At 30.8% G+C, this 13,677-nt stretch overlaps 1 protein-coding gene across 1 annotated transcript; it reads right to left on the reverse strand.

Moving 5' to 3' along the window:
• Positions 1-1,837: 1,837 nt before the first annotated feature.
• Positions 1,838-6,648, reverse strand: LOC114408831 (mitochondrial carrier protein CoAc1-like). The gene is made up of 7 exons (XM_028372006.1): positions 5,918-6,648; positions 5,255-5,340; positions 4,964-5,171; positions 3,588-3,717; positions 3,210-3,394; positions 2,858-2,986; positions 1,838-2,508 (listed from the first exon to the last, which is right to left on the reverse strand). Exons 1-7 carry the CDS (start codon positions 6,095-6,097, stop codon positions 2,407-2,409), a joined length of 1,020 nt encoding a protein of 339 aa, XP_028227807.1. The 5' UTR covers positions 6,098-6,648; the 3' UTR covers positions 1,838-2,406.
• Positions 6,649-13,677: the final 7,029 nt, after the last annotated feature.

The following is a 13,677-nucleotide window of genomic DNA, read 5'->3' on the forward strand; positions in this document are numbered from 1 at the left end:
GCTTAAAATTGAAAGGCCAATTTGAACCATTGGTGTGACTCCCAACACTTGACAATAATGGATAATTTAATTACTTTAGATGTTGCTACACTATTTAGATGTACGAGTATACTATTTGGATGTGTTTTTATAATTAATTTTAAATTAACATTATTTATAAAATTGATTTCAAGGGGGTACTTCATTAATTTGTATCCAAAGAGCCTGTAGAAATACTTTAGGTTCTACTAATAAACAAAATGATTTGAGCCTAACTAAGGATACACTTGAAACAAATAATATGACTAAAGAGTAAATATTTATATATGAAACAAATAACATGACTGAAGTTAGTGTTAATGTAAACGGTACTTCTAATAATTTGAATCAGATCTCAGTCTAAAATTTAAATCATATTTCTAACACAATATCAAATAACATGATCGATGAATATAATCATATTTGATTCATGCTAAACTCGTGTTGAGATATGTCAAATGTGAATTTAAGCACACCCTTAAATTTTCAGATAACAAAAAAAATTATTGTCATATATTATTAAGATAAAATTTTAATTTTATTAGATAATAATATGCTACTTAATAAACTACTTCTAAATTTTATTCTAACTTTTTTTTGACAAATCTAACTTTTTTTTGAGAGGATATAAGGCTACACCATTCATTCATAATTTGAGTAACATACAAGTTCGGATATAAGAGAATTCTGATTTATATCTACATAAAATACATAAAAATCTGAGCAGACAGATTTACTTTCTAATAATGAAATTTTAATTTTATTCTAACTTGTTTTTTTAAAACTGATATTTGGCATATTTCATTTCTTACAGAAGAAAATTTAAAGATGAAGGGAATAACTTAAACAAATATTTTAAAGTAAAAGTTTTTATTTTTCATTCTGTTTTTTTTTTCTTTTCAAATTGGCTGTTCTTGAGAAAGTAAATCCTCATGGCAACTGGCAAAAGCCCACATTTTATGGGTTAAAAGACAGAACATCAACAGAAATAAAAAAACGAAAAAAGTGCTATGCAGTTGTCGACATTCCGCGGATCAATTGTCAAACAAAAGTTATGTAGTGAGAGCAAAAACGGAAAATTAGAGACAGATAGTCAACGGACCGAGGTGACTCATTTCTTGTTTTTCCATTTTCAATTATTCTTTGAGTATTTCACACACCAACTACGCACCCAACCTGTCTTGCCGACTTTCCCCACCGTCTAAGTCTACCTCAATAAAATAATTAAAAGACTTAAATATATTTTATTTTTTAATTTTAATTTTGTTTTTTTTATTTTTTTAATCTAATTCTATTTTTAATTTTTGAATTAAATAATTTTTTATTCAAAATTATTAAATTCTCATTTTTACATAAATTTTATAAGTTAAATTCATTATTTTGAATCTTTTAAGGAGTCGTCAATCAAGATAAATAAAAAATTAAAAAAAGCATAACTTTGAACATTATTAATACACTCTTACAGGGATTTTTAATAAAAAAAATATTAGTATACATATTATACTAATATTTTAACTCATTCTTAAAACACTTGTTATAAAGATTTTTTTCACCTATGTTTTTCTTTATTTTATTTTATCTTAATTAATTAATTTTTTAAATTAAAAAAGTTTTCATTTCTCTTTATCATTTTCCTCTCTACCCAACTTCAAATGCTTCAAATTGTTTGTACACAAGAAATAATGTAGCACATTATCAGACTGGCTCCTGTGACCTTGTATAAAGTTGGGAATAGCGTAACTGATAAATCTCAATCCTCCAAATCCCGTGGCGCGCAAGACAAAAAAAAAAAATATGGCGTAGATAGTAGTAGACATTTTTTTTTATGATGGACATCATAATAGTAGACTTACATCAGGCATGAGCATGATATAAAAATAAATACATAAGCGCTACCTCGTGCTTTGTAAAGCCATTAGCATGCTGTACCATGTGTACATATACATCCTAGCATTGCAGTCATCTAAAATCTTACCCAGTGAGAATCATTCAAACCATGATGATGATTCCTGTGACATTAGCCATCCCTATACGGCTTTGACAACTAGAATTTATGCTCAGCCTCAACAGTCAACAGAACACGTCCTAGCTTATTCATGAAGATAGTTAGTTACCTTTGTATTGCATTGCATTGCATCCACAGTTTAGTATAAATGTATACAAGTTACGTTTTAAGGTTAAAGAAATAATGAGTAGCACTATGAAGGAACTTTCCAGATACGACAAACAAACTTGAGCATTAGTTAATTTTAACCAAAAGGGTTTCCTCTAACAATAATCTGTGGTAATCATATGCAGTAATACTCAGTAAGAGACATTCCTGTAAAATTAGAGTCAATTAGAAAGTGACATTGTAAGTTATTGCCATCACGGGTGAGCACAGAGCAATCATGCTGCCGAAACTGATCGAGACTTTTGTTGCGGTGGTATGCCAAGCCAAGACTTCATCATGTCGTATGTGGTGAAACTAATTGCAGCTGAAGGAACAATCTGTGAACATAGCAAAATGTTTTAAATAGAACCTTTATGTAACCAAAAACAAAGTATAGATGCCAACAATGGATAGGCAATCAAGAATGTTCAAGTTGACCATAACAATTTTCTGGAATTCAGCCACAAAGTTACACAGAATTTGGCTATTGAGCTGTCAACAAAATTTAGTAAATGAGAGAGTTAAAAAAAAACAGCATTTTCTTAACACAACATAGAAAGAAGCTTTTGGCAGCCAGTTGATCTGGTTGTTATAGGCAAAGCAATTAAGTGAATTAACAGTAGTTCAAGCATGTGAAATAGTAATCTAAAACTAAGCTTGCATAAGTTTGGCTAAGGTGAGCATTACCCTTATATAGTTAATGCTTACGCCATGAAACAGCTGCCTCCAGCCTTGATTGCGAACAATCATCCTAAGTGCATCAATTGTACTTTTGTATCTGGCATCCTCATGAGCAGCATTTTGCAGGCTGCCAACCTGCACAAAGAGACCATGAGTAAAAGCTTCAAAACGTGGACATTTGCTAATACTACACACTTGTAAAACTTGAATACAACCTAAAAGGGCTCTTTCATCAAATTTTATAACCAGCAAAAGATTGCAGAGTTAATTTGGATAGACACCCACCCTCAGTCCCTCACCCCCTAAAATGGAAAAAAGTTATCCAACTCAGGAAGACATAAAAGTGATGCTTAAATACCTGCATCTGTCTCTTGACAACATCTAAAGGGTATGTTAAAGTCTGTCCAAACAATCCAGCTAGAGCACCACAAGAAAGACGCATCATAATGGACCTTTGATGTTCTTCAGGAACATGAGTCTTCAATTTCTCATACATGTAGAACTTTAAACCAGCATATGGTAGAATTCCGGTAAGGGTTGGTCCTAAGGAAAAGGTGAGATTTTCAATCAATGTACTGAAATATTGGATAAGGAAGTAAAATACAAGAGATTACAAATGAGATATGTTATAAGAAAACACTCTCCACAAACATGTATTCCAACAGAATTCTTCACCAGTAACCAATTACGATTGTCATGCATAAAGTTTGTCTAGGTAGATCCTGTGTCTGCATACCTGCACCCCTATAAAGTCCACGAACTCCCCCTTCCTTATAGACACTTGTAAGCACACCTTTAATGCCATTATGTGCAGGTTGAACTCCTTTCATACCATCTTTGATACTTCCTCCTCTGGTGTCTGCCACCTATAAAAATTTAAACAGAAATAATAGATTTTATACTAAAGCATAAAAAAAATAAAGATACTTAATTACAAGTTACAAGGATAATAAGTCCAAGAAGGGTAATCAATCATACAGGTTAACTTAACAACTAAATGGAAAATGATCTATTACTTACACAACAACTAATAAAGCTAGGTTCTTAATTTGATGATTGTTCCAAATTTACAGTGGATATCTAAAGTAAATGGATTAACCAATGGAACCTTGTAAGGAAAAGAAGTTATCAATAGAATTACCAGGTGCACCAAACTACTCAAAAAATCATGACATAGTTCCTCAAAGAGATTAAAAACTAAACAGAACTAGAACTAATGATATATTCTCAATATATGTTGGAAAGCCGCCTCAATTGTAGTCACCCCTAGCACATCTTAATTGTGGCTTGTTAGAGTTAGTTGCTAGTATCTCAGAAATGACTACCAACAAAAGGGTTAACCAGATAAGCTGGGTGAAGCGTCGTAGTGCGCAATCACCAAAATATAGACTCTAAGGTGGTTGAGACTTGAGATCCCTTATCGACTAGAGATATGACCTAAATTACAAGGCTTGGGAATCCTCACCTTTCAAGTCAATTTTGTGGAGTTCAGTTAGGCCCTAAGCCAAAGTCTACCCTAGTGATTATTATTAACCTATTGGGCCACTTATTATCAAGTCATTATTGAACCACTCGTAGATATCTAGTCATGTAAACTTCATGTTTGAGATGTTCAGTCCTTAACATAAGAGGAGATGAGTGTGTATTGGAGATCTCACATCAACTAGTGATATGACCAAAATAGAGATATCAGTGGAGAACCCAAACCCAAATTCTAAGAATATATATGTGCATGAATCAAATTTTTAAGCTAATCTTATCAACTTTAATTATGTTTATTCCATCCAGATTTTGTTTCAACAAAAAAGCATTGGCATTCATACTTTCCTATATTGCCTAGGAATTATCATAGACCATTAGGGACTACACCTGTTAAACCTCTTTTTCCTGCGTATTGGAATCAATATACCATGCTGAAGCATTCTATGAATGCCAAAAAAGTTTTCTTAGTCTCTCTTGAAATTAGTAGATGTAAATCGCTATTCTTTTTCCTGTTAAACTTTTATTTAACTTTGATTAAATGAAAAAAGAGAAATAATGAAATGGATAATAAGGGATTCTCAATACTTAGTCTATTTCAATGCTTCAAATATGTTCAAATCAGATCCCTACCTGGTAAGCAAGTTTGGTACGGGCAAGATCCAAGGGGTAGGTACATAAAACTGAAGTTCCTCCGGCAGCAGAGCCTGCTAAAAGATCAATAAAAGGACCTGTACCTAACGCAGGATAATTATTCAAGATCCAACTTTTGTAGCGCTCATATGTCATAAAATGCAAGGCTGCATATGGAACAATGCGGATAACACTAGCTCCATTTCCCCTGACACCACCACATAAACACAGATTAACAATATATGGTGGGGGGGGGGGGGGAAGAACCCTGTTATGTGATTTGAGTCTTACTTATATAATCCTAGAAAACCTTCATGCTTTAGTAACTTATTCATAGATTGGTACACCCCAAGAGAATGAAATCCTGGTGTCCTTGTCTGTAGATAAAATAAAAAAAGTTTAAAGTGGAACATACACCCATTCAGGAACATTCTGAAGGAGCAAAGGAAGGTGCAACAAAAGCAACGACATCATAAATGATGTATTATATCTAAAAGTGACAACAAATATACCATAAAATCAGAGCTAAAAAAATCTCCTTGAAAAAAGAGGCAAAAAACCTCTGAAAGTCACTTGATGTGAGTATAAATCAATAAGATTCCAGCAAGAGGCACAAATCAAAGAGAAGAATTTAATTGACACCCCAGGCAAGCCAATGACATAACACAATCCTCTCTTTACACACTTAAAAATTCTCTCCCCCTTCCATTATGTTCCTAGAAGATTCTAGATCCAAGATACTTGCATACCTTAATGCAAACTTAGGTCACATATCACATTTGTCTAGTATCATCATTATGCTATAGATATTTCCCTCCAATAAATCACAGGATAAAGATATTTAAATCAATTTACATCAAACTTATAACTTGATCTGATCAAATAAGCCTTCTTGAATCTGTTCCACTAAAATAAGTGAAACAAAAGAAAAAGGGACGTGAAAGAGTGGTGAACCTGCCAAAGTATCTTAACCCGTTCGAGGGGTGCAACGGTAGTCTTAGAAAGCGCACCAGCAAAGCCTCCAGCAATTAGTTCCTTAACATACACGGGAACGCCATCAAAACTAGTCTCATTCCTCTGAATGGATGCATTGTCCACGAAACCAGCAATGGTAGACCCTTGTGAAGAATCCATTGATTCCAAAATATTAAAAACCGCAATTTAATTGTTATAGCTATGAATCTGATTCAGATACTATCCACTCTGGAGCTCAGAAAACGCCTTATCCCATCTGCGTTTAGAGAAAGACAAGTGGGTGTGTTGCAATGGCGAGGAATTGGGTGTGTTCACAATCACAAGCCAATTCCCTTCAGCAACAATAATAGACATCAACAACAGCAGACAAGAACAAACAAAGGGACCCTTTTCAATTGCAACAAGGAAGAGGAGTTTACACCGAAGACGAAAAAGGGTTTGTGTGGCAGAAGAAACATAATCCCGTGAATCTGAGTGGCATGAAAATTGAAAGAGAAAAACCCTGGCTTTGGTGGAAAGGGGAAAAAAAAGGAGAACAGGTATGTGATGTGAGAGTTGGGGAAGATACCTGTTCTCCTTAGAATTGGAATTGAATTTTTTTGGGTTTGTTTGTTTTGTTTTGATTTGGTTTCTTTGATTAAATGAGCCCCCTTTTTCAACGTCAGTATTCTCTCTTCCTTGCAATTGCCAGTTTGCAGTTACATCGTATCTTTCGTGAATGTCTCACGTGGTATGGCCCCGTCAACCATTTATCATGTTCGCTTTCAACGTAGTACCTCACTTGATTTATGATTTGTCCACGTGAATTTTAAAAAGGAAAATATCTCTACTGTTACATTTCTTTCTTTTATTTTTTGAAAAAAAAAGGTAAAATTAAGTGTTTTTTAAATTTATTCAATCAGTTATCTCTCCAAATTATCTATAAATCATTTATTTATTTATTATTCTATCAAATTATCTATAAAACGTATAAATTTTTAAAAATTAAATAACTGACAAAATAGAAATCATCTTTTGAAACATGATTTCTTTGTATTCTTTCAAAAGTCGACTTACCTATTTCCTTATTTTTTAAAATTTATCCATTTTGATAATTAATTGAAAAATTATATCATTTTGATTTAAAAACCCTGTTATTATTCAATAAGAATGTTTTTCAAATTATCAATATCTTATTAATTATCTTCTTTGGACTCTCTTTATCTCTTGATACATTTTCAAATTTTACAAATTTTCTTTATCTCTTTTCAAATTTTAAATGGCGGATAATAATTTTAATTTCTAAATTTGGACATTATTAATTAAGTATATTTTAATATTAAAAATCAGTTTAATTTTTATACACTAAAATTAATTGATAAAGTTAATTTTGGAGAATAAATTAAAGTTTTTTTACTTTTACATTACATATACTAGCGGAAACACTCATGCCTTTGGGTTTGCATTTCTATTAGGCTATTGAAATTTTGTTATGCTTAATTTGATATATATTAATTTTAGCTTGATAGTTTTTAATTTTTTTTGCTGGTGGACTATAATTTATAATGTATAAAGCATATGTTGATTTTATATAATATAAATTGTATATGCGGAAAATAAATATTGATATCATACAAATTAATTTTATATAAATACCGAGTGTATTTGAGAAATTTTATATAATAGAAAATTTTAAAATTGAAAAAGATAGGAAAGGCATAAGAAACCTTGGGAGCTTAATTAACAAATTGGTAGGATTTTACAATTTAAAAAATAAGCAGTAATAAATTGGTATATTTTTTAAAATTAACAAATTGGTATATTTTTTAAAATTAACAAATTGGTAGATTTTTAAAGTTAAAAATACAGTTAACAAATTCACACTTTTTTAAAATTCAAAAACTGTACAGTTTTAGTTGACAATTTGTTGTGTTTTTAAATTGATTTAAAAAAAACAGTTTTAGTTAACAATTTTGGTAAATTTTTAAATTTTAAATTAATGAACCGTTTTAATTAAGACATTCGTTAATTAATTTTAAAGTTCAAAACTTAGAATTTTAATTTTTAAAATTTAAATAAAAAGGAATTTTACCCATTTTAATTATATGATTTTTAAGCAGCACATTTAGCGTAAACAAAAGCCAATGGTAACAGAAATAATAAAATATCAGCAATTCAATTTAAAATAAATATCCCTAAACTATAGGACTCTCAAACTCGTTCATTCTTCCTCCCTTCTTCCAACTTTGCACTCATGTGAGATTCTTCAAAATATAATTAGGCACAATGTGTATAAAAATAGAGTGACACGATAATAAAACGATCCTAAATTCCAAAACAAAATAACAAAGAAATAAAAAAAATTGAATAGTTATGAATCAATAACTTTTAAATACAGATATCCTCTAACAGTCGCAACAAGATGTGAAAGCACAAACAAATTTGCCAAATTGCCAATGATATGTTACTGCATAGTGAATTGCACCATCCTAGTCAATTGTTCTAATGAACTCAAGATATTGGTATATTATATTGAAACTGATAAGTATGTGGGCATAAACAGAAAAATTAATTAGAGACAAAGAAAGAAATAGTTATGAATAACTTGTTTTGAAAGATATAATTGTTGTTGGAAGTTAAAAATAAAATGTTGTAATGATTTATATATAATAGTTAAAAATAAAAACGTTTTAAAGAAAAATTACATCAAATGAAATTATTTCCTTTATAATAGTTATAGATTATAAATAACAATAATTAATTATTCATACAAATGATTGTTAAAATGGTCTAATTTTCGCATATGTATGATATAAAAAAAAATTATATGATGTGAAAATGTTTTCCGTTTTTTTATGATTTGTTCCAACAGTTTGTTTTCTGTTAAACATATTTTTCCAAATTATCCTCAAATTTATCAGTAACTTTTTTCTCTTTCAACTTCATATTAGTCCTCTTCCGTTATTTACTATGTACAAGGTGATCTTTTCTCTATAAAATTTAAAGTAATTATCTTTAAAAAAAATTCAGCCAACTTACTCAAATAAAAACTTATTCTTATTATAATTATGAAAATCAGGCACTCCGTGACTTGTGCCTTATCTGTCTTTTTTGTTTTTTTTAGTTAAATATAATTGTAATAACTATCATGTTAAAAATCTATTAGAAAATAACCAGAGTGATTATAAATAACTCTTAAAAGTAGTTGAAGGTAAATTATGAATAATAAATAGGTATATCAAATGGAATAATTGCTTTTATGGTAGTTATAGAAGATTATAGACAATAACTATCATGTTGATGAAAAGTTATTAACAGTAATTATCATGTTGAAAAGTTGTTAGACAGTAACTACATGTGATTGTGTGTTATTTTTAAAAATAGTTAAAGTATAAATTAGGAATTCTAAATAGATATATTAAATGAGGTAATTGTGTTTATTAATAATTATAGATTAATAGTTATACATGACAACAATTAGTTATTCATACTAATGATTATCAAAATTAGTTATCGAAAAAAATATTATTAAAATAATCTAATTTTCGCAAATGTACAGTATCAATTATCAAATAGTGATGCACACAAATATTTTTTCAAGGTTTCTCTCTCTTGCTCTCCGTTTGTCCTCTATTTAAATTCTTCATGAAACAAGTATATATGGTGGATATAGATCCTCTAGAGTTCAAATATAAACTGCACCCGATGCAGTTTGGATAATGGTTTGTATTAATAACCCTAAATTATTTAAGGGTCAAAGATCCATGCAGTTTCAAAAATAATTGCAGAGGATCTAAATCCAGTTAAGTTTGGATGACTCCTCTTTCCCCAAAGTTAGCACCATTCTGTAAGTTCTGGACGAGTAACTTTTCTCTCAAGGCCAATAACTTTTGTTTTCATTATTCCTATGTTATTTCAAAGGTTTCTTGACGTTTGTTTTCATTTTTTTTCTTAATACAAGCCTAAGCTCAATTTGATTGAACATCTTCCATTTCAATTTGAGCACTGGCCACTGCCCAGTTGGTTGTAGTTAATTAACGGTCTTCTAAATGACAAAGAAACATATGCATGTATTCCTTTTATGCATGTTGAAAATAATTTAAGTCTTACATAGGTTAAAAGTAATCTCACATTAGAATACATAAATGAAGGGTAATTCTCATCCCTTGAGTTAGCTTCTGGGATTGAGTTAGACCTCTCACACTATACAAATGTATTATTTGTTTAATTTTTTATGATCCATACAAAACCAATGATGGCGTTCTGCATGCAAATTGTTCATAATAGAAGAGAGCAGAGAATTTGATAACCAAAAGCACAAGACGTACTTACAAATCACAAAAACAAATCTATCTATATAATTTTTGTTACACGAGCAGAGAATTTGTTCGCATGCATTTGATGCACAAACTACGTTCGAGAACATAACAAAAATTTAGGATTTGATTGAAAAATCAAGCGCTACTAGTTGTTTCATCATGGGTTCGGGATTGGGGTACAGACAATGGCTTTGGCAATGCATCAGGCTCAAGGAAAGAGGTTTGTCTAGAAATGGACATGGTGCTATGCCTTTTACTATGGTACGCTGAGATTCTCTTTCCCCTCCCTTCAAAGATGACAGGATCATCCTCTTCATCAGGGACGCATTTTTCTCCTAGAATAATTGTTTTCATCCAAACAGAGTCCTCTGCTTTCAACTTCCCTCCTATGTTTGTCCCTTTATTTTTGTCCTCCTTTTGCTCCCAGTTCTTCGCCACGGACAAACTCCTCGGCATTTTGATGCTTAAACTCAACGGTGCCTTTCGTTCAGAAGTCACCCTTTTCATTCTATCCGAGATAAATGGATCTTTTGGGTGTTGTTGCAATGCGGGTGGAAGAGGTAGCTCCTTCACCTGCTCCTCCTCCTCGTTGTTGTTGTTGTTGTTCTCATTTTCTGTTTCATTGTTTGATGGTATGGTAGCATCCAATTCTTGGGCTATTTCTATTGGATCAGAGGATGGTGGTGGCGGTGATGGTGATTTTTTTCTTCGAAACCGATCGCTGCATAAGGCTGTGATTATGGCCATGCTGGCAGCCAAGCCTGCAGCGAGGAATGACAAATATATAACGGGGTGTATCAATGAGAGATTTTCAATGGGGACTTTTCTTCCCATTACATTCATAAAAATGGTGGTTATTGCGTGTTGTGTATCCCTCCCTCCCTCCCTCCACAGAATAATATTAACTATTATTACGAGGACTGAGAGAGGTTGCATGCAAAGTCCTGAGAAAGAAAAAAATTTTAGAAATTTTGGGATGTCAAATACAAAGTTTTGGGTTTCATGGGTGTGTGTCGGTGAAGTAAGCCGAAACTGATTGCTTGAATTTAGGGGTTGATGGGAGAAAGAGATAAGAATTAAGAAGGTCGAGCCGTAGATGTTTGTTCTCTACTCTTCCTATATTTGGCAAAGGTGCCAACATTGTTATTTGTTGCCTTTGGAAAACCTAAAAATATCGCTATGCTGCATGGGATCCTCTCCCCTACATTAAACAAGGGGAATGTGCATGGACACTATTGTAATAGAAATTATTTAAGACTTTTTTATATAATGTAATTTTAAAATAAAAAATAAATAATTGTATAATTACTTGATCATGAAAATTACTAAGAATACGTTTAAATAGAAAATTTTAAATAAGAAAAATAATTTATCAGAGAATTTAAATTTTTGTAATCTAAAATTTATTGTTTGGATATTTTCATGAAGAATTTAAACTTTTTGGAATTATAAAACATAATTTTAAACAACTAAAAATGTGAAATTTTAATTTCCTTCTAAGATGTGAGAAATTGAAATTATCTTCTTGATATAAGAATCTTTTAAAACATTTATGTATTTTTTTATAACCTTTATGAGTATTCTTTTTTTTTAAAAACACACTAATCATATCTTTTCTTTGCATTCATTTACTTTCACCTCATAATTTTTTTATCCAAACACAATTTTAAAATTAAAAAATTTCAATTAAAGTATTTAAAATTCTTAAAATTTAAAAATATTAAATTCTCTCATCCAAACACACCCTAATAAAATTAATGTTCTAAAAATGTTTTATTTGATATAAAATCTGGAAATTATATATTCGTAATCGTAACAAAATGAAATTTGTAGCACAAGAATACCGTAGACAAAAAAAAAAAGCATTATAATTTATTTAGATAAACATGCCCTAAAATATGATAAAAATTAATAAGATGGAGGCAAAATAAAAATAATGACACTTAAATAATAGCCTAATATTATAATTATAATAGTATAATTTTTTTTAATGCGATGATGGGACAAAGTTAAACACAATGAGACTAAACACTAAAATGGTTTTTTTTTATATATAAAAAAATGAGTGCGGTAGATGCCCCAACATTGCTTAAGGTGGGTTTGTCCCAGTCATAATACACTTCTCTTTTTTTCGATCATTCTACACTTCTCTTTTTTTTTATGTTCGCTGATCCTTCTCAATTTATAATAACAACTTAAAAAAATAAGAGAGATATGTATTAAAGTAAAGAGTACATAATATTACATTGATTTATAAATTGAAAAATTAGACAAAAAAAGGGAAAAATGTCATGTGTAATTACATTAAACATCAAATATTATAAACATAACTCTAAGAACAATATTTAAGTAAAAGAAATTCAGAACTTAAATATCACATTTAACTTTGCCATTCATTTGATTTCATGAAATAAAAATAAAAAACCTTTGTCATTTATTGTATGTAGGCAATTGTTCAAAATCTTGGTCGATAACATATATAATTCTTATGTTTTTTTATTATGTTAATAACTTTACATTTCAATGGACATCAAATAAATCATATAAGTAAATTTGATATGTTCAAATTTATGAGTCTTTTTTCCCCCTTGTATAATGTTAAACTTTTTTATTTCTATTCAATGTAAGGACATCTTTAATGTCAGGTCTTGACTAAGGATCTTGTGCTCAAGATCTGATTTTGACATAGATCTTATAATAAAGGTAGTGTAGAGATCTTTAGGATAGAGAATGGATTCTTATAAAAGAACCCTGAAGATCTTTTCACAATGTTAAAAAAATATAAAAAAAAATTACAAAAGAATCAACAAACCAACAATCAACCTGTGAGAACAAGAAAAAAACAATGGAACAAGAACAAAATTACAATACCAGAAAAGGAAGAGAAAAAAAATACCTTCCTTGAGTGGATGATTGGCGTTGGGGGGGGGAGAAGGGGGAAAGGGAAGGGGAGGTGGAGTGGTGGTGTTGGAAGGAAGAAGAAGGGGGAAAGGGAAAGAGAGGTTGTGGGAGGCAAGAGAGAGTGAAGTGTGGGAGATGAAGAGACAGAATAGAGGAAAGAGGAGGAAAAAGTGAGAAAAAAAATATGAGTGGGGAAGGAGATAGTGGAACGTGAGAGATGAAGAGGCAGGAGGAAAAAGTGAGGAAAAAAAGAAGAAGAAAGGAGAGTGGACGTTGGGAAACGTTGAGTGGGGGAGTGAAAATGGTGACTGTATACACATTAACCTTTGAAAATTTGGACGAAGAAAGCGCGAAAGATAAGCGTTTTGTATTGTGTAACAATCGGAAAAAACCATTTTACACAGTACAACGATCGGAAAAAAAAAATCTGAACGGTCAGAAAGTGGTTGTGCACAGTATAAAATGACTTAAACAGTAATAATTTGTACACATAATTGACATTCTCATTTTTCATTTGTGAACCTCTAGTACCCAAATTCA

Source organism: Glycine soja, chromosome 4 (assembly GCF_004193775.1).
Source record: "Glycine soja cultivar W05 chromosome 4, ASM419377v2, whole genome shotgun sequence".
Taxonomy (NCBI): domain Eukaryota; kingdom Viridiplantae; phylum Streptophyta; class Magnoliopsida; order Fabales; family Fabaceae; genus Glycine; species Glycine soja.